Source organism: Centropristis striata, chromosome 3 (genome assembly GCF_030273125.1).
Source record: "Centropristis striata isolate RG_2023a ecotype Rhode Island chromosome 3, C.striata_1.0, whole genome shotgun sequence".
NCBI lineage: Eukaryota > Metazoa > Chordata > Actinopteri > Perciformes > Serranidae > Centropristis > Centropristis striata.
The window spans coordinates 15450538-15474909 of NC_081519.1; the positions used below are offsets into that span (position 1 = coordinate 15450538).

Sequence of the window (24372 nt, forward strand, 5' to 3'; positions counted from 1 at the left end):
TAAGGTGAACCAGCTTCAAGAGAGCATCTTAATATACTGCATATATAGAGGATACACACTCACAAACAGACTTATGGTATGTATCCGGGCAGGATTTCCCCTTTATGCTCTCTCTCTCTCTCTCTCCCTCTCTCTTTTTCTCTCTTTTTTTGTGTGTCTGTGTATTGAAGGGCTTCCTGTATGACTGATACCTGTCGAATCATTTTGACAGCTGTAGTTAAACAGTCGGAGGCTGATCGTTCATGTGTTGGCATTTCACAGCCATGTTGCATTTGTGTGAGACAGCAGTTTATCTTGATCGGCTTTGTTTCCTTTTGCATGACGAGTTAAAGAAAGTTGGCAGAGGGCTGAAGATTACTGTGTTAGTGTTGTTGTTGCTTTTATGGACCCCGAGAGCAGTTGTCACCAAGGTAACAGTGAAATAAACAGTAAATAATCAGCTGTATATAGTGAGTGATACTGCACCAGTGCTTAATAACAACTAATATGTCATGAGGGTCTGATGACAACTCTTAATGTGGCCTCTGTATACCAGCCTTTGTTGGGTATTGTTGATTTAAAAAAAAAGACACGAGTCAGTGTGCACATGATGGAAAAACATAGAACAAACAGAACAAAATGGAAGATCAATGCTTGTACTTTTGCCCCAGATACTTGTTAGTTGCAACAATGCATAAGTTAGTTTATACAGCTGTCTCTTCTGCATTTGATTTATTGTTTTGGTCTTAGTTGAGTACATTTTTTGAGTACATTTTTTAGTTGATTGCTCTTTTTTTCATACTGATTGAATCCTATGAGCTAATGTCTGGTAAGAACAAGATTTAAACTGGTGCTTTTGCATAATTCTTTGTGGAAAAACTCAGTTTTAAAGATCTGTCCATTAAATCAACTAACGGATTAGTCAACATAGTTGTAAGTATCAGTATAGTAAGAATTTCTGTAGTCAAAGACAGCCTTATTAGTTTGCAATAAAAAAGATGATTAATGGTAACCAAGCTAAAAGAAGTAACATATATTCCGTCTGCATAGAATTGATCAGAATTAATTAATATATGAAACCAGCACAGTGTTGTTAAAGAGCCATGGTGTTTTTTTCCCATGGCTTACTTTGATGTGAAAATTAGGTGTATCAAAAGCGCAGGTAGCCTATCAGAGTAGGTTTGACTAATGACATCACTCCTGAGTTTACCCAGCTGTCTGTTTGCTTTCCAAATCTTCCCTACAGCAATAATATTCATCCTCATGCAACTCTGCACTGAAACTCCAGTCTGACAACACTTAGCTTCGTTGGTACTTTAACACTTCAGCTCAACATTCTTGTTACACTGACTGGAGCTTTCGAGCTCAGGTGATCCTTATTATGACTGCTGACCATTTGACTGACCATTTCTGGTGCTATTTTGAATTGGTAGCATAAGCTTAGGAGCTGCTTCCAGTCATATTCACATGTGCGTGTCTGTGGTTTGTCGGGTGGGGCCCTGCATTAGTCATCAGTTTTCATTACAGGCACAAGCTACTGCTGTAATCGCTGTTGTTGGCTAAAGCCTGGATGTACTGCATTGTTTCTTCACTTCTGACAGAACATTGAGATTTAAGTGTGTCATGCAGAGAGCAGGTCCTCGGATGGTCTGAAGTTTTTAAGCAGGGATCGTAAGCATCTAAAACCAGACAAGGAGTCAAGTGGCAAACCTCGAGCACAATCTCGACAGTTTCCGTCTGAGATGACGTGTCAAACTGAATGAATGCCAGTTTGAAATGAGCGATGGTTTCAGATTGCACTCTGCTGACATCGTCCACGCTCTAAAATCTTGTGTCTATTTTGATCACACTCCCCACAGCTCTCCCAGAGTGACCACAAGGTTCATATCACTGTCCTGTTCTTGCCTACGTCAGTCAGTGTTGTCTTCACTGCTACAGTAGCTAATCTCTGTGGTTTTGTCTCTGTGCATGCCGAGTGTGTGAGCATGTGTGTCTAGGTGTCATGTGTATTACTACAGGTGTGTTTTTTGTGACCTGTGTGACCTTTCACTGCTTTGAGAACAGAATTCTGTCTTACTTTTTATCACATAAACAGTTTGCTGTGTCCACCAGTGTTATTTTTGAAACAACATTAGAGCAGGCGATTTCATTATAGCAGCCAGTATTGGCCTATTACGGACATATCAGTATCTAATGGAATCAGCATATATGTTGTTCAATATGCACTGATATTAAAACTTTTTTATACAACATAAACAAAGCTTGAGAGGATCTTAAAAATGGCATGGTCAGCAATTGGCTAATACTGAACACACAGTTCTTTATTCTTTATTTTATTTTTATTTCTTCCATATTTTTTTTAGTTTCTAGAATTGGTATTGGCATTGTAAAATAATTTTAAGAAGTTATTTAAGAAAGCAGCCTTGTGAGTTTGCATAGTCACATTGGTGCACAATCCACACAGAAAAAGTCTAATGTAATTTAAGCTCAACCATTCTTATATCAACTGTCATATCGTTAATCAGCTAATTTTCCCCTTCTAAAATCGTATCAGTCTAAAAAATCCCCTATTAGTCGGGCTCTAGAATAAATTTGCTTCATTGTAGGTGTGGATGAGTTTCTGTTGACTTGTATTAGCATTAACTGTTAATATATGTCGGGCTCTCTGTGCTCTATATGTTTAAGTGCATGTATGAATGTTTTTTCATAGCAGTTATGTCTCTTAGTGTACGTCACAGATTCACAGTCTTTCCATATGTCTGTCAGCTGTGATATTCTGTTTAACAGCTCTTTATATGTCCCTGATAAAACAGAGACACGGCAACTATCGGCGCCTCCCCTTACCCCGACAAAATTTCTACCAGGTACAGCTGTCTGAAATTGCTATGGTCTGCACTTTTTTCTTTTTGTCTGTGTACAGGGCTGGACACAATACAGGAACACCTCACAGTGCTGTGTAACATGGTCTCATCACAACCTTCAGTGCTGAATTATTGTCACAGGGTCAACAAAAATGTAATGGCTTCATAAAAGTAGTATTTGCTGCCACATTGTGAGGTCTTCGTGTTACTTTGTCCAGCCCACGTATGGCCACTCATTTTGTCCGTGTAAGAAAAGTAAATCTTGAATACAAAGCTAAAGTCACGTACCATTTTGGACTGTAGCTTCTGTTCACCAATACATGTTCTTTGGTGTGATCATAATAATGATGATGATAAATACTGAATGATTTTCTGCCTAAGTCATTCAGTATTTGTTAGCTACTAAATAAATTTGACCCCCTTTTCAATTCAACATAAACTTTATTATTTTATTACAGCTAGCATGATATTTTGGTAGCACACCTGTTGCATGCCTCGTGACTTATTATCAAACCTTTATTACGTTTTAGTTACAAAATGCATCGCTAGCACTGATCGTTGAAAGTAAATGCAAGTGGATTTTGAATTTGTGGTGATACTTGTTGTTTACTTTTGTGATCTAACTTTACTTTATTAAATAATTGTTTATGTAGGCACTGTTCATATATGTTGTCATGCTACATAACTTAACATTTGATAAGTTGAGAACTTTTCCTAAAAAATGAGGTAGTGGTTTTGGTTTCTGTACCTACACTAAGGTATTGTATTGGCGTGAGACTTGAAACTTTCCATGAACACTTTTCTCTTGGGAGCTGAAGGTGTGAATGCTAATGAAATAACTGTTCTGTTGGATTTGAGTAGAAGTCTCTCTATTACTTTATGTCTCTGGGCACTTTGCATTACATAACCTGCTAGCAGGATAGCAGGATAAGCTCTGAATGAGCTGTACTGTATAGATCCAAAAAAGTTGCAATTTATAATACTCTCTTAGGTCACCTGTACCACATGAATGAAAGAATAACGGCATAATGTATGAGGCATGTTCTTTGAGACATGAGGCATTTGTTTTGTGTTGGGGGACAAACTGTCTGTAATAAGCAGAGATGAGTCGGCATGAGGAATGTAGGAATGCTGCAGTTTGGAGTCCCAGCAGACAGAAAGCTTGCAAGATGTTTGGGTGGGTCTCAGGTGAGCACAGAGTTCAGCCTGGTAGCATGACAAACATCTGCTTTAGCTTAACTGAAACTCAGGGACGAGTGAAAGACATTAGAAATGATTGTTCACAGTGTATTGAGTTTGCTTGCTGTGTTTGGCTTTATATAATAACTTGTAGCTTATCTTTTTTTAAGGATTATATAAGCTTCTATTTTATAGTTCAGTCCAGAGAAGACACCTTGATTCTTTAATCTTTGGCATGTTTATGTATTACTGATAAGTATTATTATGATCGGATACTGATATGAGGAGTCGTCATGAAACGTCATATAGTGCCCCTCCTCCTTATACAATGTATTGTTTCCCTTAATGGACTGGAAATAAAGCGAGCAGCCTTTTTGTTTGCCTGTTGGGAAAGTATCTGGGTGGTTCACTGTGTGCTGCCTAACCTGTCTGTGGTAACTGGCATCTTTTTCTTGTATGGCAAGCTATGTAATGGTTTTGATGTCAGCCCAAGCCTCGAGGGAAGACTCTTTTGTTTGTGTATGTTTTTTTGAAATGGATCTCCACACTGATGGTGCATGAGGGGTCAAGGAGAAAAAAGTGCTGACACATTCCCTTTGGATCACAAAGTAAACTCATGCTTCCATGGTTGTAGTCTTTCCCTTTGTTTGTGAACTTCTCTCATATGACTAAAAGGCAAATTAATCATCAAATCTTCTTGGCCAACTTCCTTCAATTTCAACAGACACTTTGTCACTTTAGTTCAGATATGGTCTTTGATGGTTTTGGGTTTCCCCTTATGTGCACATTTGTAAGGGAAAGTATGGAGCACATTCATGATGTCATTTGTTTGGTCACTGAGACATGTTTATTTCCAATGTGACATCATGTTTATCCCTTTAATCATATGAAATGACTTTTAATTGTGTCTTTAAATTATGCCAGTGAAGTAGAATAAGAGTAAAACAGTACTTTGTACTTTGGTCATTCGTCTGGTACATAACAAAATAGCTTAGTTGTTATGGTGACAACACAGGTCAGTGGGTCATTAAGTGCGTCTGCACCTCTGCAGATGGATTGTTGGCCAGTTAGCTAGCTATCGCTGCTGTTCGCTCTTCTCTGAGCAAAGTAGCCCATCAGGGGCACAGAGTGAGGGAGGGATCATCAGACCCAGCAATGTTGTGGCTACCAGCACGCTGTTCTACTCCTTTTCTATAAACAACGTAGCATGAAAGCATGGTGGAATTAGCAAGCTGTCTAGCTAACTAACCAAGGGATGACTGACTAGTTTGATAGCTAGCTTGCTAATTATTTTACTCTTTTATTGTTTTATGCTTTGCAAAAGCAATGTTTTTCCTTTGCAAAACTATGTTGATGCATCATAAAGTTGTTACATTTTACTCATTTAAAGGCTATCGATGCTGTATGACTCCACTGCTCGTTTGACCGTTAGCAAAACCTCACCAGAGTGAGCCCCAACTTGCCGCAACCTCAAGTCGGGTTATACAGAAGTCATACCGTTACAACTGTCACAGTTCTTTAATGACAGTGGTACATATAAAAATGCTCAGATATGAATAGCAATGTCCTTATTTACTCTCATTTTATTTCTATGGTTGTATGCAGGGCAGGCCCTCGTGCCCTCGCAATTTACCCTTGAAAAACACATCTGCCCTGAGGCCACAGTGGCCTTGATGCCCCGTCGCACTGCCGCAGTTGGTTTTGTGGTTTTCTAGTCTGCCTCTTTCCTGTCAACACCTGCATCTTTTGAGAAAAATAAGCATCTTTTGATGACATTCATGATCAGTGGTGGGTTGTATTCGAGCCTGGCATGAACCGCTCGGACGGGCTATAATGACCACTGGCCAAGCAAGGAGACTTCATCAAACGCACTTTAATCTGTCCTGCCATAGTCTCATTTGCTGCGCTAACCTCACATTTCAAGCTACTGAAAGTATTTTTACATGACTCACAATATAAAGTTATTTGCCGTTGTGTTGCTGTTGCCTCAGCAGAGTGTCTGTTACCCATCAGTCAGTCAAAACCCTGACCCACCTCTTTGTCCGCCTCCGAGACATGCGCGCATTCACACACTCACACACATGCACTGTATATACCGAGCTGCCGTGTCTACCTGTCTGTATCAGTCTCGTCCCCACATCATCTCTCTGTGTCTCACCATCTACGCGTGTGTGCCGAACTAAATACTGTCAACCTGTCCGGGCCTGTCAGAGGTCCAAATACACTGTTGCACATGCCGTTCGTTAGCCACGAGCTAACATTAGCTAACAATTAAAGTTGTTTTAATCACACTAAACTGTGATTTACTGTTTTTAAAAACTTCCTGTTGCTAAACGCATGCAGCTTTCAAAATAAGAGCACAGTGTGTTAACAGAATCGACCACAGAATTTACAAGAAGACTGTTTAAAATAAAAGATGACTTAAGTAAAATATACAAAAACCCTTATTCTCCTTTAAAATAATTCTTAAAATATGCAATGATTAAGATTAGTGTATATGATGGAATAGTGGCATTCGAATCTGCGGGAGGCCACCAAATTTGGGCTTTTATGAAAATAAATTATCTGCGGGGGATGACCCCGGATCCCCCTAGCCAGCTATTTTTCCACACTAGCTGGCCATGTCCTAGTGGAAAGCATGTTGACAGCAATTAAAAATGACACAGTATAGGATAACAAAGATTCTATAATGCGGTATCTCCTGACTGTGAAAAGAGGTTATGTGAGGTATTTGTTCTCATTTAGCTCTCAAGTGCACGAGATTGATGCATTTTACTTTGAAGTGTCATTAATAGTCATTAAATCAAATTCATTATGAACGGTGACTTAAAATCATTGTTTTATTTTATGGCCTTTGTGCCCTCAAAAAATTGACAACACAAAAGGCCAAGTGGCCTTGCCTCAAAAATGACGAAATTCCAGTCCTGGTTGTACTGGTTGTAAGGCAGGGTAGCCAGGCTAGCTGTTACCTCTTTATTCCAGTCGTTATGCTAAGCTAAGCTATCTAACTGCTGGATGTGGCTTCATATTTGTGCAGACATGCCTCATTAACTCAAATGAAAACGATATAAAGCTTATTTTCAATACATTATTTAAAGTATCAACAGAAGTTTTGATATCAAAACTGATCACACAAACTTTGTCATAGTTCAAAAACCCAAAAGCAGTTCCTACATTATCATTATTCAAAATGGAAATATCTTAGCTAGTAGATTTCTGTTTCACAAGTTCAGCCTGCAAATCAAACCTGACACATCATGCAGCATGCTGCACAGCTCTGCTTCCTTTTAATACATTTTTTTTTTTGCTAACTTAGCAACAGTCAATATTTCCTGCAGCACAGGAGCAACATGACTTCTCCTCTGGCAGGGGATGCCCTGGTTGCTTATGACCTCACTTCCTTCTTTGTGCCACTTCCTCTTTATTCTCTATTCAAACAGCGTTATATTGAATGTGCCAACAGTCAGTCAAATAATAATAAAGTTATTTATGTGCAGGAAAATATATAAAAACAGAAAATAGAAATTGGTATAGGACAGGTAGGTGGAATGTTCTCAGTTGGACTAATATTATTTATTTGCTTAATTTTAATGTTTTTTCTCCAACTCAGTGCATCAGTTGTATAAGGTCTGCTTTTTACCCTTAGACTGTACTCTTAAGGTAAGAAAACATGTATTATTTATTTGAGAAAACATTTGAACCTCCAAGCTTGCCCATAGTAGAAGCAAAAAGTAAACACTGTTTGATATTTACAACCCTGAACAGGGCTGTGACCTTATTTGTGGTAAATATAACTCCAGTGTGTGAGGCAATCACTGACTGATCTGCAATAATTTCTAAATCAGAGGTGACAGATTGCAGAAAGTTCAGAATGGTGAAATTCACCATGCACTGTGTCCCTCCGTGTCTCTCCTCATCTCTTGTCTTCCTGTATTTCTATTCAGTCAGTGCAGTCATTCACAGACATACAACCTAGTTTCACCCTTCATCCTGTCAGCTCAGTGCAACTGTAAAACAAGATGCACAGCTGGCTTGACAGGTTAACTCACTCAGAGGCTTACAGGTGTGTAGACATGGGATAATGATAATTGGCAGACAAAGTTATGGCAGAAGTATGACAGATGTCAAGAACTTTGACCTTTAAACCTGAAATGTACACTAAGCACCCAGTGGTTCTAACATGTGCAGTCAATTACAGGATGTTTTACAGTGCAGTGACTGACAGCCTCTGTTATAATATCCAAATGGTCTCACAACCTCGCATGATTAACATGAAGACACACAGAGTAATGTTCTCTAACTGGCTCGGTAAGATGTGACTGCACAATGAAACAACACCATACAATGCACTGGGTTGGATGTGAAAATATTTGCAGTAATTCTGACCTGGTGTCAGTGGGTGGAGGCTCTGTGTTCTTTCTTCACCAACCTGAAAGAACTGGGCTGGGCTCTGCAGCATACTGAGCTCCACCTGGAGACCGCTGCATACCTACAAGATACTGCAGTGCATGCACGGCTGCATTCAAAGAAGAGTTTACTTAGTACATTCTTGCACTTCTGTACAAGTAAAAATACATTTCAGTTATCCTCCTTAGGTAAGTACACCAGAGAGTAGTTAAGCTATTTTATGTTATTTTGAAAAAGTGCATGTACCCAGTATGTAATAATCTTTATAAAAGAACATGTGACACTGTTATTGTTCCGATGATAAAGCTTGAATCAACAACACCCATCCAGTATATTCTCATTGATTGCTGTCAAAATCTCCACAGAATAGTGCAATGGTCCTTAATCGACCTCCTCACGTGTTATTGTGTTGTAAATGTTATTTTAAATGGGAAAAAATAGGCATTTCAATCTACACTCAATAATCCATAAGGACATAGTGAAAGTACATTTTTGCAAATGTATTAAAAATCAAAAATCGAAATTGTTTAGATAAGTATTCAGAGCCTTTGCTGCTGCACTCCAACTTGGTGCATCCTGTTTGTAGTAATCAATTGGAGGTAGTTTAGAAAGACACACACCCGTGTATATAAGGTCACACAGGTCACACTGCATGTCAGGACAAACACCAAGCCATAAAGTCCAAGGAAGTAATGGACTAATCCATTTATGAAGGGGCTTTCCTTTAGACAGAAAATACAATTTTATAGACCCAGTCCCTGAATGAGATGAATGTATTAATTGTTTTTAAAAAAAAAAAAATATATATATATATATATAGTTACATGTTAACTATCAATCAAATGAACTACTGTCTGTCAGAGGAAGGTGGGTCCAGAGTGAATGTGACCGGGATATCACAAACGATGTGGGTACTTGATCTGTTTCCATATGACAATAATATGACAAGAACCATTAACACCTCAGTCACTGTGACCAAACTGTGACATATTGTTAACATGATGTTCTCAACAGAAAGCTTATTAATATGCTCATCGTGAAGCTCGTAGTCCACTCATTGCTGATTTACTGAATCAATTATTTTTAACAAACTTTATTGTCCAATAAGCCAATAAACTCTTTCTAATAGAGCAGGCAGAATATCTCCAGCCTCAGGAGAAGTGCCATCACTTCTTTGTGTTTTTATCATATTCCTTCTTATAAGTGACAATTTTAGTGGTATAATATTTAAAACATTTTGTGAATACGAGCCTTAATTGTAAACTGAATGATACACTTTAACAATATAAGAGGAAATGGACAAAATAGTTAAGAATAATAAAAGTAACAGCCTGTACACCTCTTTTATCATAGCATTCAAAATACTTAACTTAATAATATAACTTAATAATATAATAATAATATATGCAGTTTGATGAACAGGCCAAAAATATAATAACTTTTGTGAGTGAACAGAAAAGTGCAACAACTACACAGCTGAAATGATTAAAAAAAAGGGAAATCTGAGTTCACAGCACCATGCGGTATAATTCTAGTTATATTAGTGCTACACCAACCACTATCTGTTTGATAGCTGTCATGTGAAGAAGTACAGTGCAGCATAGATATCACTGCTGTGCGAGTGTGAGAAACATCTACACTGAGGCCTAAAATGGCCTAGCCATTAGAGTCAAAGGTCTGACCTTGCTGGGTGTCTTTGAAGACCAATGTGAATTATCTCAGTGTTAATTTTACACTGTGACATCAGCTGAGGAGTAACTTGTGAATCCTACATTTCTCGTCACTGCTGTCCGTTGCTGAGGCGACAGCAGACAACAATAATACTTGACCTCTTTGCTCTGTGCTGTCAAACACCAGTCTGTCACACCCTTTAATGTGGAATGTGACGATTGAATCAACCACCTCTGACTACAGTATGATGGATGTTTGTGTGGACTCTGTGAAATGTCTTCACCTCTCAGTCCCTTCCTGTCTTAATATATCCCTGTCCTAAAAGTTACAGTTTGAAGTGTTGTGTTGACAAGCAAGTTTTTCCTCCCCATCCAGAAATAAGCTGCATGGAATGTTTTGTTTCTCCACAAATGCTGCCTCTTGTGAAACTGAGATGTTTCTCTGTGTGGATCTTGAAATGATTACGATGGTTTCTAGTTCGTTGTTCATGTGTAACTTTTCTCTCTCTCTCTGTTTGTCTCTTTTTCTCTCTAGTCGCAGCCGGGCCAGGCCACACCCAAACCGGCAGCTCAGGTCTCCACTGTGAAGCCTGCACAGTTTGAGGTATCAAACATTCCTCTTTTAATGCCCTGTAACTTCTTCTCGCCCTATCTTTCTCTCTCTGACAAACTCATTTGTAAACTTCCTCTGTTCAATCAGTGGCTGACTGACCTCTGACCCGCTCATTATCTCAAATATGTGTAGCATAGTTACTTCCTTTCCTGTTCCAGCTTAGTGTTTAAGTCGTTTTTTTAGTAGAGTGAGTGAATATATATAGCTCCGTTCTCAGAGCAGTAGCACACAGAAAAAAAAACTTTCCTTTTCCTTCCATTCAAGCACAAGAGAGGTAACACCCAGTTTCTCAGTGGGAAGCAGTTTAACCTCTTAATGCTGCTCTCAAACAATGGATAAAATAAATTATTAACCCCTCATGGTCAGTTTGATGTGTTGCTGATTGAAGGCATTTCCAAATGTTACTGCTTTTAAATGTTTGTTTGAATATAACTTTAGGAAGTGGACATGTTAAACAGTTTACCAGTATGTTAATCAGGAACTTGGGAATTGCAACTATAAAGCAATTTATGACTACATATCAGTTTTGCATATTTATTTTTAAGATCTGAACTCTGGTTACCAGCATGGTTTCTGTTGCTAAAATACAACTGGCGGACTTCAACAAAGACTTTATAGGTGTTTGGCATAAACAGTTTATAGGAGACAAGAACAGAATGACTGGGACATGCTGGTCTTGGCTAAAACTAAAATGTCTTTTTCTCTACAGTGAAAGCACAAAGAGTCTCTTGATTACTAGTTTTTGTCTTGGAACAATGTCTTCAACACAGGGTTTTCTAGCCCTTTGGCTAACTGGCTTTCAGTAATCTCCATAACGTCTTTAAGGGCAGACAGTGTTTGACAGGATGAATCAACAGGACCAGCCTGAAGTGTTTTCACTCGGCCTTCAACAACTGGGCTCTGGCATCGTCTATTTCAGTGCCTGGCTTGTAGAGAAAGGCTTTGTTGGGATATCTGAACTCTGAAAGTGGCTGTGCGCAGCAGCATTTAAAATAGTATAATATGAGACAATGACATGTTTTGAACTTATCAAGTTATTTATAGACTAAGCTTGTATTACTCGGTCATTAGCCTTTAGCTTTAAGTGACTCTTGTTAGCAGCTGACCCCTGTGCCCCTTGTCATACCTCCTGGTTGACTTTGCTATAGTGGGGTTCAGCTGCTCATGTATCTGTGGCAGTGTATATGAGCAGGGCAATGGCTATCTTTACATCTTTTCTTCAACTTAAAGGGGCACTCCAGTGATTAAATATTGGACTCCCAAAGAGTTAGGGGATTCACTGGAGACAGGTTTAAAAACTAATGTTCAAAATCTAGCAGCAGTAGAAAAGATATCCTGAGTCTCCAGTATTGACCTTATATAGCCTGTTCCTTTTCTGACGCTGGCTATAATTAATGCAAGTGAAACGTCTTAATTCTGATCAAAGTCACGATAATAATTCACAATAACGATATTCAGGAATTCTATAGAAAATTCTGTGGTGATCAGTACAATGATGCAGATAATTAAGTTTTGATATGATTGACATTCTTCACTTCAACCAGATGATTTTACTAGGCACATAGTACATGCATTATTAATAACACAGTCATAAAAAATAGCTCTTTACATAATTATAAACCCATGTCATAGGAAACTGCTTTATTTCCCATAATGCAACCCATTGCACCCATTATTCACCTGGTTCCCACTCACCTATTTTAAACATATGGCCCCGATTCGTAACAAAGGCTTTCAGTTGTAAATTTTTTGTTCTCAAGCCCAAGCAAAAATAATCCTTATGACATCATGGTGATGTTATCTGCATTTGGAACCACAGAAGACAATATAGCTGTTTCCACAGGAGTTGTACTCCTCATGACAAGTAAAGTGACATTTGTGTGCAAAATTGGTGGTTCATCACCACTCAATTTAGTTTAATTTAGTCATGAAACAATGAAAACATAAGCAATTGCCTCAAACAAACATAGAGTTAACGCAAGCACCCACTGAGCTGTTATAAGGGTAGATGATCAACTTTTCTACACCTGGTGCGTTGCAGAAGGCATCATCAGGATCTGCCATGGCTACAAAGCCTGGGGTGGTTTCCACAGCAACAGGACCCACAGGAAGTCGTGTCACAGCAGGAGGAAGTGCTTCAGTTGGGACAGCAGGAAAAACCAAAGCAGAGGTAGACAGACTGTGGATGTCTGAACAAAGGCGGTGGAGGGGACTTTTGGCTGTTTGGTGTCACATGACCACTGCTTCCTTCCACACTCAGCTCATGGCTCCTCTTCACTGGCTTCATCTTTTTTGTGCCACAGTTTTTACCTCCTCTGTATGCGGTGTTTCTCTGGCTCAGTCACACAACATCTTGACCTTTCAGACGCTGAACACTCGCTGTGTCACTCTAATGAGCTGTCATATCATCACGCTTGGGATGAACGCTTGTCACAGAATGTGGAGCTGAATAACTTTCTTTAAACACTTGGTTTGTAGACTAACACTACGTCGGCAGGTGCTACTGTTATTGACATGTCGTCCGCTGGGTCTACCTTTGTTGACATGACGTCAGCTGGGGCGAGGGGCGGTCCTAAAGACATGTCAAAGGTAATGGTATGGTGTCATCATAATGAAAGCACTGCTTTGTTTTTTTCTTTTTATTTGCATTACTGCTGATCATTTTGTTAAATGTATTGATTTTCTACCAACTAGGCAGAATGCAGGTCATTTTTTTTTACTTCATGAATGTTATTTGTCATTCAGGTTGCTGTCAGGTTGTAATATCTTGTGATCAGAGTGTTTGTTGGTTAAGCCATGTGCTGATGGGAAACTCCAACATAAGCATTTTTTTTGTCAGCTGTTTCTAAATTCACATGATCTTCTTCATGATACACATGATTGCTTATCATGTTGCTTATTGTTGCAGTAATTAGCTTTTTTTTTTTTTGAGGTTTTCAGATTTAATTGTCTCATCGCATATTTGATGAATTCAATGCTAAGCAGCTGACTGTCACATTTCAGAAACGGTATGAAGGATTCCTGAGTACAGTCATCCTCTGCTTGCTGCCATTATGTATCTCAAGCCATTTTTATTCATGATTCAATTCTTGAGCTGCCTGGGAGGTAGAAAATCAATTCAGAAAGTTTAGAAAAAAGGTCAGCAGTACTGTTAAGAATAAAAAGTTTGTTTTAAAGGGCTATTTCACCATCCACACTGATCAATGGTCAGATTAGTCTCAGCAGTCTGAGTGGGTCATATCTCAGGCACTTGAAACATGTATTTTTACTTTAATCTGACTACAGTGAAAAATCTGACCAGAGATCATTGAACATTTTTTCCTGCTCTGTTTTTACCATAGACTGTATAAAATAAGTGACCGTAGCCAACATGTAGTCAACTATTTGTTTGTGGACTACAGTTTTGAAGTTTTTTAGCCGTAGCCATGTTGGTTAGGGATCATATTTGGACAAGTAACACTAGTGCTAGGTCTCCAGCTTGGTTAGCAAGGTGCATCCTTAATTCATGTTAATATTAACTGGGATGCTAATTTTGGGAAGCAAAAAAACAGGCTTAAAACAAAATGTGCAGTTAAAGTCAAGTAAAGTCCAAAACCCCAAAACAAGTTCCTATCTATTTAAATGTACACAGTGTACACAGTGTACACAGTCTCAAAGTAGCCATGTCCCAAAGGATACCCTGCTTTTTCATCTATTTTACTCTAAATGGGACCGTCATTAACGAATTGAGCATCATGCAGTATTAAGGAAGACTGAAATCTAACGATTGAGAACATAAACTCATTAGGGAAATGTTTACTGGGGTCATAAATCAAGTGAGAAGTAGGGGCATTTTTTCATAGGCTTCTGAACAATCAGACCTTTTTTTTCAACCAGCGAAGTCGCCTCCTGCTGGTCATTGGAAAGAATGCAGGTTTCAGGTACACGCATTGGCTAAACCTTTCAGACCTGGAAGCTATGTCCACTTCGTTTATACAGTCTTACATATATATACATATTGGTTTTTATGCTGTCAAAATGTTGCACACATCTCTTGTCATCATGTTTACTAGATCTAGAAGTGCTGTGAATCCGTCATCCTTGTGTTAACTAGTCATTTGGCTACATGTTTGTAGACTGCTCCTGTCTCCCAAGTCAAAGCCACTGCTACAGTTCCTTCTCCTGCTGCTGGAACGACTGCAGCAGCAGGCGTCAAAACCACTGGCGTCACAGCTGCTGGCATCACGGCCACTGGCTACAAAGCTGCTGGCACCGCTGCTGCTGGTGTCACAGCCGCTGGTGTCAAAGTTGCTGGCGTCACAGCCGCTGGCGTCACAGCAACCACTGCTGTGACCAGACCTAAAGAGTCCCCCCAAGGCACAGCCAAGGTAGATTCGACTGCTACAAATTTGACTCTTTGGACTTTTCAAGGCTTTCTTTCTGCAACATCTCGTGTGTTGCAGACCTTTATCAAGTTTTTGTTACTTTCTTGAGAACGCTCCAATTCTTGCTTTGGGGGTTTCTTTCTTTTCTACTTTGGTGGTGACCAGTTGGGATGTATAAAAGGACTTTTGTTCTTTCCTCTGCAGCCCTTTGCTCAGCATGCCTATGCTTGTTAGTGTATTTGCAAATAGTACACACCTTAGCACTTGCGACATTACACATCCATAAGAAATCTGAGTCAGAGGTTGAAAACAAATGGAGAGGAGAGGCCTACACTGCATTGGTTTTCTTATTTTCATTGCATCATACCTGCTGACACTTCTAAACGAATGTCTGCCATCAAATTGGTGGATGCTTTCTTCTTCTAGAGTCAGTCCCTTGCTGCCCTGTCTTTTATTTGGTTCTTTGGGTATCTTGCTGACTTTGCATGTACAGCGGACCTGTAATTTTAACTTAACATGTACTTCACTGATAATAGATTCAAATTTGTTGTATTTTAGAGCGCCATCGCCGTCGAAACAGTCAAAGCTGATGTGCTTAAAGTTGATCCTGTTAAAACATCAAAGCCAACTGCAGCAGTAACGGCACCGACCCAAACGAAGGTAGACGATCCTTAAACCAACATGGGTGGAGGGTGTCTGATACTGTCAGTACTCATGGATATGTTGCATTGAATATTTTTATGGTGGTCTGACTGAAGAGATCACCATTGTGCTCAGGGCCAGGTGATATTTTTTTGGTGTCTTTGTGGAACTGCTCTCTTTCTGGATGATATTATCATTAGGAAAGGCTATCAACGTGCAGTTTCTTGAGCAATAGCTTAATCACACAAGCTGTAAATTCCACCACACTAACAATGCTTGTGTATAGCATGTGTCATGTCGTTGAGCCGTGTGTACTGATCCTGGATCTGTGTTGCAGGTGCAGGTGGAGGTTCCTCCGGCAGCAGCTAAAGGAGCCAAAGAGGTAAACACTTACTGAAGCAGTTTGCCATGAAACGCATGTTGCTTGTTCTAGTGTGCTGAGTTGTGTTGCATGCGCAGGTGGATCCGCTCGATGCCCTTGCCAGCATACTGCCATCGGTTGATCCTGTCACACCCCCACAGCCTGAGTACACCGGGCCAGAGGTCCAAGAGGTACAGCCCAGCAGTGTGCACGCATATATGCAGTGGTGGAAGAAGTATTCAGATCTCTTACTTAAGTAAAAGTACTAATACCACACTGCAGATTACTCCACTACAAGTAAAAGTCCTGCATTCAGAAATGTATTCAGTAAACGTAAAAATGTATCAAAAAGTAAAGTACTGCATAAGTACAAAAGTACTTACACTCAGATTGTTAAATATATTCCAAATGTATTATTATGTATATTTTGCTATAGTCCAGGTTGGGCTAATTTAGAACTACTTGGTATACTATTTATATTTTTTATTCTCAACCATGCATCATTTTAATTTGGTCACACTTTTTCATGTTAAATATTGACCTATAAAGTAACTAGTAACTAAAGCTGGCAGCTAAAGGTAATGGAGTATAAAGTTACATATGTGGAAATACTCAAGTTAAGTACCTCTAAATTGTGCTACAGTAAGTACAGTATTTTAGTAAATGTACTTAGTTGCATTCCACCACTGCATATATATATATATACACCACTGGTCAAAAGTTTTAGAACACACCAACTTTTCCAGAATTTAATTGAAAATGATGCAATTTAATGTCTCAGTGTACTCTGAAATTAATGCACATTTGCAACATTTAAAATTCTTTATTGAGCATGATAGTGGTTTGAAAGTAAAAAAAAGATTCAAAATCACATTTTATGTTGGACTAAAGGACTAAAAAAAGACACAAAATGACCAAAAAAAGACACAAAATGACTAAAAAAAGACACAAAATGACAAAAAAGACACAAAATGACTTACAAAGACATGAAAAGAATTCAAAAATGGACAAAATAGCCCAAGACTCCATAGAGTTAAGTTGTTAACCCATTTCTTGTTCCCTGAAAAAGGCCTACTTGTATAATTCTGAAATGTACATTATTTTTCAGTTTTGGTTAAGCTTACCTTTTTTTATTTACCTCTGGCAGTTCACCACTTACCTTTGTACCCTTTCAAGCTGTTCATTTGACTTGAACTGCTTGAATTTAAAAAAAAAACTGGAAAAATTGGGGTGTTCTAAAACTTTTGACCGGTAGTGTATGTGTGTGTGTATAAACTGAGCAGGTATGTAATTGTACTGAGCTGCAGCATGAATCTGCTGAGTTAACCGTGTGTGTTGCATGTGTCACAGCATGACATCATCGTCGAGGTGGGTCAGAAGTGTGGAGAAAGAGATAGCACGCTGCCTCCAGGATACAGATTTGAAGATATGGTCAGTTCTCCCCCTCCTCCTCACCTTCAGACAGACCTCACTGTCATATACATAGGGACTGTTACTTCAGTAGGAAGTAGTTTCCATTAAAACTGATTTCTGGATCATGTAGCGTAATGGGGAAGTTGTCTCAGGGTGTCAAATATCAAGTTTTTTAGTACCTACTGAAATATGTCTTTAGCATTGAATAAACAACAAAAACTGTCAAGTACCAAAATATGGCATCAAAACCCTGTTTATAATCTAGTTTAATATTTCTTTGATCAGATCCAGCTTTAAATAGCTTTTTGTTGTTGTCATTTTTAGACTATTTTATTAAGGCAAAGTTCTTCACAAAAACTCATGAAATGCATCGGCATATCATATTGTTATACTAAGCCCTAGATAAATATCTCAAAACCTGGACACATAAACCCAAACTAGCTGCATGGCCAGATGCCACTGGAGGAGAATATGACGGGGATTATTTGTAATTTGGGTGAACTGAGCCTTTAAGACAGTATTAGTCCACTCCCTGAATTACTTTTTTCTTATAATCTAAAATGAATTTGTTTTTTTTTCTAGCCTCCAGCTCCTGCAGATGTTAAACCCAAGGATGTTCCTGTAAGTGATCCTTTCAAACCCAACATTAAAGTCACAACTTCCTTCGGCATCAGCATTTAAATTCTTGGGACAAAGACACACACTTTGTTAAGTTTTTCCTACATGTGTAAGCAAATGAGCCTACACTCACATTACACACACATTCAGGAAGCACAGTTACCACGGCATGATCTCCTGGTTCCTCTAGAGTGGGGAATGTTGCATTGCACTGGTGGGTGTTGCCTCAGCAAACACCACTGAACCCACCTTCTCTATTCACGCTGGCTGGATCTTGTTCAACCAAACCCAAACACGCTCGACCACATAGACTCACACATTTACGGGCTCCAACACTGATAACACACTTTAATTTCCACCCATATGAAGCTCACTATTTACTCACCCTCAACACACCCACATTTGCATCATAGTCCACTCCCACTCTGTCTTCTGGTCTTGCAAGAGGCTTCTTTAGCTCAGTGTTTCATGATCTGTTTCCACGCAGATACTTTCCTCCAGTGTAAGTTTTGTGCTTTTAGTTTTGGTGTTTGTTGTATTTTTGTGAAATCAAGGCGGTGATATGTGTCAAAAGTGTATTTTCATGCAGTTTATTTGTGATTTTTTCATCTCCGTAAAAAATGTGAAGGGTGTGTCTGTACTTTTCCTCCACTGTTTGTTCTCGCGGTCTGGTTTGTATTATTTTGCCCCTTTGTTTGCCTTTGACTTGGCTAGGCATGCCCTCTAGTGGAGGATCATGTGGCTGTTTCTGTTCACAATGTGGAGTAGTTCTTACTAAATTAATCAGATTATTATTAGTTTAAAAAATGTGATGCACTCTGTTTTTAATTTCAGAAACCACTGAGCACAGACGAGGCCCTGGACTCTCTTTTATCTGGATTCACTTCTCCCAGTGTTCCAGCTGCTCCAGAGGTGAGCATTTTAAAGCATGTAGCACTCAGCTGCAGGTCCATTCTCCACACTGTAAAAAATGTTTGTAGAAATAATAGTAAAACACTGTCAAATACATCAGAAATAGGGCGTAAAATGAAAAATTGTATATCACCGTATTAGACACTTCTAATTACCGTAAATCAAAGAATAGCACAAAACTTTTACTTTTACTGTCATAAACTGGAAGAAACACACAGATTTGCTGTAAAAATATAACATTTTCATGCAAAATTTATGGAGAAATACCATGATGTGTGAATGAATGACACAATAACCCTAAAAAATAACAGGATTATTCAGTCTAAATGACATTTTTTGCTGATATTTACATTTAAATTTAGAATAGAAAATCCACTCACTGTAATTTTTACGGTGAGGTTCTGGCAACCACAGCTGCCGGTATTTTTCAGTAAATTAAACAGATTATTTTTTACAGTGCATCTTTACACCCCATCTACCCTCTTGACAAGAGTTCATACTCAACATTTTAAATTTTGCTATTGTAGACCGATTGTTTCCAATCAGGGGTGCATCTACCCAAGGGGGAAGAACTGTGAAGCAGCTGAAATGATTTTTAAAAATAGAAATCCTGATTTAAATAACAGAAATCATCAGCTGTAACATCTGGACACCTACTTGTTACAGTTATGTATGTGAGAAACCACTGAGAGGTAGCTAAGTATGAATAGCTGAAAGTGATGGATACTAACTTTAAATAAACTAAATAAAATTAAATATTATTATAAAATAAATTTAAATATTAAGCTAAAAGTAAGGAATAAACAGTTGAAATAGTTAGCTTAAAGTAATGGATAAACTTATGCCATTTTTGCTAAATATAATTGATAAACAGTTGAAATATCTTGCTGAAAAAATTGATACAAAAATGTAATATTTTGTTGAAATTTATGGATAAAATGTTGAAATATTGGGCTGAAAATAATGGATAAAAAAATGAAATATATTGCTAAAAATAATATAGAAAAAGTAAAAATAGTTAGCCTAAAGTGATGGATAAGAAATATGAAATATTTTGCTGAAAATAATGGATTAAAAAAAGTTATATAAGTTAAAATTGATGGACAAAAAGTTGAAATAATAAAAAACTGAAATATTTAACTAAATGATGCAGCTTCTTGAGGTTTCATAGTAGTTTTACTATATGGTATAGTAGTAGTCTGGTCTAATTCCCATTTTGTATTTTATTTTCTTTTTGAAAAATGTAGAAAAAGGACTATGTTGACAGTGTCAGTGCCTCATCTGCTGGCCCTGCTAACTTTGCACCTCCTTCTGTAAAGGTAAAAGAAAAACGTCTCTGTCTCTGACACATAATTACAACGTCTGACTGAAGGAGCTAATGTAATGATGAATGTTTTTGTTGCAGACACCTCAAACCCCTGCAGCAGTTCCCCCCATGGCTGCTCCTCCAGCAGATAAAAAAGCCAGGACGGAGAAAGTCTCCGATGACTTTTCCCTGGAGGATTTACTGCCCTCTGCTACTGCGGCTACCACGGTACAGAAAGCTCACGCCTCCTTTTCTTTCCTCTTGGCCGGTCAGAAATAGTTGCTGTTCTTGAACGTTGTCTCTGTTGGCTGTTGTAGAAAGCAGCTCCTCCTGTGGCTGTGTGTCCTGCTCCTCCCACTGATAAAAAAGCCACCAAACCCACGACTGATGTGGTGAGATTTTCATAAATTGAGGTGGACAGAAGACTTTGTACCCATGTCCATGTTTTTATACATGTTGTAAACATTATTTATGACACATTAGTAGATTATAACTTCCTCTTCTGTTGTCTCCTTAGGGAGGCGCTCTTATGTCTCAGGATGTTCTGAGTGACCTCAATGACTTGTTGCCAAAAGACCAACCAAAACCTGAACTCCCCAAACCCAGACCTGAGGACATCGTCTCGGTAGGAGCACAAACAGCTGCACTATCTTGTCTTCATACTTTCTCAGAGACTTTAATGCCTCTTTAGTGGACATTGCTAGCCTGGGTATACCCAGACTGCCTTGCGCGCTCGAATTTAATTTTTTTTAATTTTTAGCGTCGCTAGCGGCTATTAGCGCCGCTAGCGGCTAATAGCCCCTAGCAGCTAATAGCCCCGCTACCGCGGACAGCGGAGCCGCCGAGAGGCCCGCAGCAGCTTGTTTATTGCCCATAAAATCAGTGGATGTGTGTGGCTGAATGACATGAGGGGGAATAAAGCGTGAAAATAAATAATCTTGCAGAAAGCGAGAACTGGAGAAGCAAAGCAGCAAACAACACTCTCTCACAGACACACACACAACAAACATCCATTTCTGTAGCTCTACTACGTCATCTGGTATAACTGATCTGATTGGCTAAGAGCTACCTACAGACGCTTTGATAGACATTCTAAGCGTCCAATAAACGGCTCTGGAGGATCGTAAACCACACCTCCTCTACGGAGAAATACATTGCTCGTTGCCAGACTAGCCCTCATTTGAGAATAGTCTGGTGTTAGCCAGGCTAGGACATTGCAGTCAGGACACAATTTCATCTCCATCCAGAAACAATTGACAGTTATTGTCATATTTCCCCCTTTTTTCCTTTTTACAGGAGCCCAAACACACGACGGAGGAGGGTGTGCTTGTAGGAGAAAGAGAAGACTCAATTCCTCCAGAGTACAGACCTAATAAGGCAGAACTCGAAAAGCAGCCTGCTCCTAAACCTGAGGTGAGACTGGGACAAAAACACATGAACACCCTAAAAAGTGTCACTGTAAAGTAAGAACAGGATATTAATATGCAATATATTTCTCCATCTGTCCTCCTCCTGCAGCCCACCATAGGTACTGGTGAGGCTCTGGACTTTTTGTCTGAAGGCTTCATGACCTCTTCATCAGCTCCTGCTGTCAAGGCTCCTCCTGCACAGGTACACTGTAGATGTGATACTGGTAGCAGCAGACAAAAATTGTATGAAAGTTGCCAAAACACAGTATCTGTTATCTCTTCAAATGTCGTCTTTGTTGGTTGTTGTAGAAAGTTCCTCCGGCTGACAAAAAATCCAAGACCGAGAAAGTCCCTGATGATTTCTCTCTGGAGGCTGGACTTACTTCATCTACTGCCAAGGTACAGGAAGCTTCATTCATGTTGATATCATGGCAAAAAGACACTTCTTATGACTTTAGATCAGAGTCCTGCACGGTCAGAACTGACCCATTTCCCACAACTGTCTCCAAGTGAAATCTGCATCCACCCGCCCCGTTAATGTTGTCCCGTCACCTTGTTTAAGATTAAAAATTCAGGCTGCACATTCACTCACCTTAACCTCCTGAGACCCAAGCTTTTGTTTGGTATGTATTGTTAGTTTCTACTAGATATTTGATATTTTGGATTTGTAGGACATAAGTACAAAAACTAAGCAATATCTTTGAACAGGAAGTAGTTTTTGAAAAAAACCCAAATCGGTTAATTTGACTGTATAACATAATTAATTCACCAGTGTATAAAACTTATATTTCCTTACATTTACTCCCTCTCTTTGGAAGAACGATAGTAAAAGTCTATTCGTTCTCAAATGAGTACTTCCTGATTAGCAGAGTCGTAGCTTGTTGCTATTGCTAAAAATAGTCAAACTTGCACAGAATATCAAGCTACAAACATTATTAAGCACAAATGAACAAGTTTTAACCATAAATGAGATCAGATTTTGTATCTGGTCCACTAGTCTTGTCTTGTGCTTGTCTAGGGATAAGCTGTTGATTGACTTTAGCAATCTGGGTTTTACACTAATTGATGTATTGTGCTTTTTCTAGAGTGTGTACTACTGAGGACAACATGTTATAGTAAAGCAGAATTAAGTATAAGGTCCATAAAACCTAAAATGAAATGTCCACATATGAGGACGCAGGTTCTCAGGAGGTTAAAGTGCTGCATTTTACTTAACCTGTGCTTGCGGATGTGTGTCCTCAGTGATGATATGCCGGATAACTTAAGCTAATTCTTTCTTGTACTTACTACTATCAGCAAAGCCACAGACAACGTTTTTATCTCCATTTCTGATCACACCAAATTTCTCCAAAATGTTAAACTTGGCCTGCAACAGCAAAACCATGTATTGTCCTAAATGTAGTATTCACCACCTGTTTTTTTTTTTGCCTTCATCTCATCCATGGTTATGTGCATGCTAGCAGTTAGTCAACAAGCTAGCAGCTAGCCTACGAATCGGATGATCGTTTCCCATTATTTTGCCAGATTTTAATTTTGGGGGTTTCCACAGTCTAAAGACATTCAGCTAATGTTTAATTGGTGAATCTAAATTGCCCATAGGAGTGAATGAGAGCATGTATGGTTGTCTGTCTCTATGTGTCTGCCCTGTGATAGTCTGGAGACCTGTCCATGGTGTCCCCCACCTCTTGTCCCATGTCAGCTGGTCGGATTTCACAATAATAATTTCCTAGCGGCTTGATAATAGCTGATTTAGATGTTAAAAATAGTGCCTATTTCTCCAGAAATTAATTATTTGAAAATAACCTAGTGCCGTTATACGCTCAAATTAAACTCAATATATGCACACAAAAACAAATGGAAGATATTTAAGGTCAGTGCTGTAGTAAGTCGAGACCAAGTTAAGATCAAGACCAGACCAATGTGCGTCCCACACCACATGATTGTCTGGGAACCATAAATGTTACATGCTACAATGTAACATAATTTTGTGCCCATCAAACCAGTAGATGTTAAAATATTTCTCAGGATAAGGTGAATGTTTGCTGGTGGCACTAGATAAAAAGTCACCAAACATCCATAGAGCCATATCCCTACACTGCAAAAAAAGCCAACTTGTATTTTTTGGCCTAAAACAGTGATTTAAGTTGGTAAAACTTGGAAATATAAATTATTGACATTTAGAGCAATAATGTTAGTTAGCACAACAAAGGAAGCCAGTTGTCTGCTCAAAAACAAGTTGGTGAGTTGTTGTTACTTATATCTTTAAGTTGGGGTTCACAACAAGGGACAATAGTTCTGCTAACTCTTATTTCTTTGTTGTGAAATGCAGGAAAGGGGTGAAATTCGGTCATTAGCGAAAGCTAGCGGCTAACTGATGCTAGCGGCTAACTGGCGCTAGCGGCGCTGCTTGTTACAGCTACAAGAGTAGCCGTTAGCGTATCAATGCTAACTCAAAATTGTGGTTGCAACATTAGCTGACATTTCATAGCAGCGTTACAATCGTGCCAGTTCAGCACATTGCAGAAGTTAGCAGAAGTAAGGATTAAAAGTTATTACAATGTAAAATTATAAGTTAGTACAATGTACAGTTGAGTTGACAAAAATCTAATTTCAGAGTTGAGCAAACTCAAAAACAAAA

At 38.9% G+C, this 24372-nt stretch overlaps 1 protein-coding gene across 11 annotated transcripts in view; it reads left to right on the top strand.

Moving 5' to 3' along the window:
- Nucleotides 1-24372, top strand: part of cast (calpastatin) — a 52310-nt gene that overhangs the window by 14977 nt on the left and 12961 nt on the right. For 4 of the 11 annotated variants that reach the window (XM_059328555.1, XM_059328553.1, XM_059328551.1 and 1 more), the window contains 16 exons: nt 10632-10700; nt 12751-12879; nt 14825-15076; nt 15632-15733; nt 16053-16097; nt 16175-16267; nt 17427-17507; nt 18072-18110; nt 18942-19019; nt 20267-20338; nt 20425-20553; nt 20643-20717; nt 20843-20950; nt 21622-21738; nt 21844-21936; nt 22044-22133. In XM_059328555.1, coding sequence (XP_059184538.1) covers nt 10632-10700; nt 12751-12879; nt 14825-15076; nt 15632-15733; nt 16053-16097; nt 16175-16267; nt 17427-17507; nt 18072-18110; nt 18942-19019; nt 20267-20338; nt 20425-20553; nt 20643-20717; nt 20843-20950; nt 21622-21738; nt 21844-21936; nt 22044-22133 — 1572 coding nt within the window. Of the gene's footprint in view, nt 1-10631; nt 10701-12750; nt 12880-13187; nt 13299-14824; nt 15077-15631; nt 15734-16052; nt 16098-16174; nt 16268-17426; nt 17508-18071; nt 18111-18941; nt 19020-20266; nt 20339-20424; nt 20554-20642; nt 20718-20842; nt 20951-21621; nt 21739-21843; nt 21937-22043; nt 22134-24372 lie in introns of all 11 variants that reach the window. The other 7 variants (XM_059328552.1, XM_059328556.1, XM_059328558.1 and 4 more) reach the window with 4 other exon arrangements.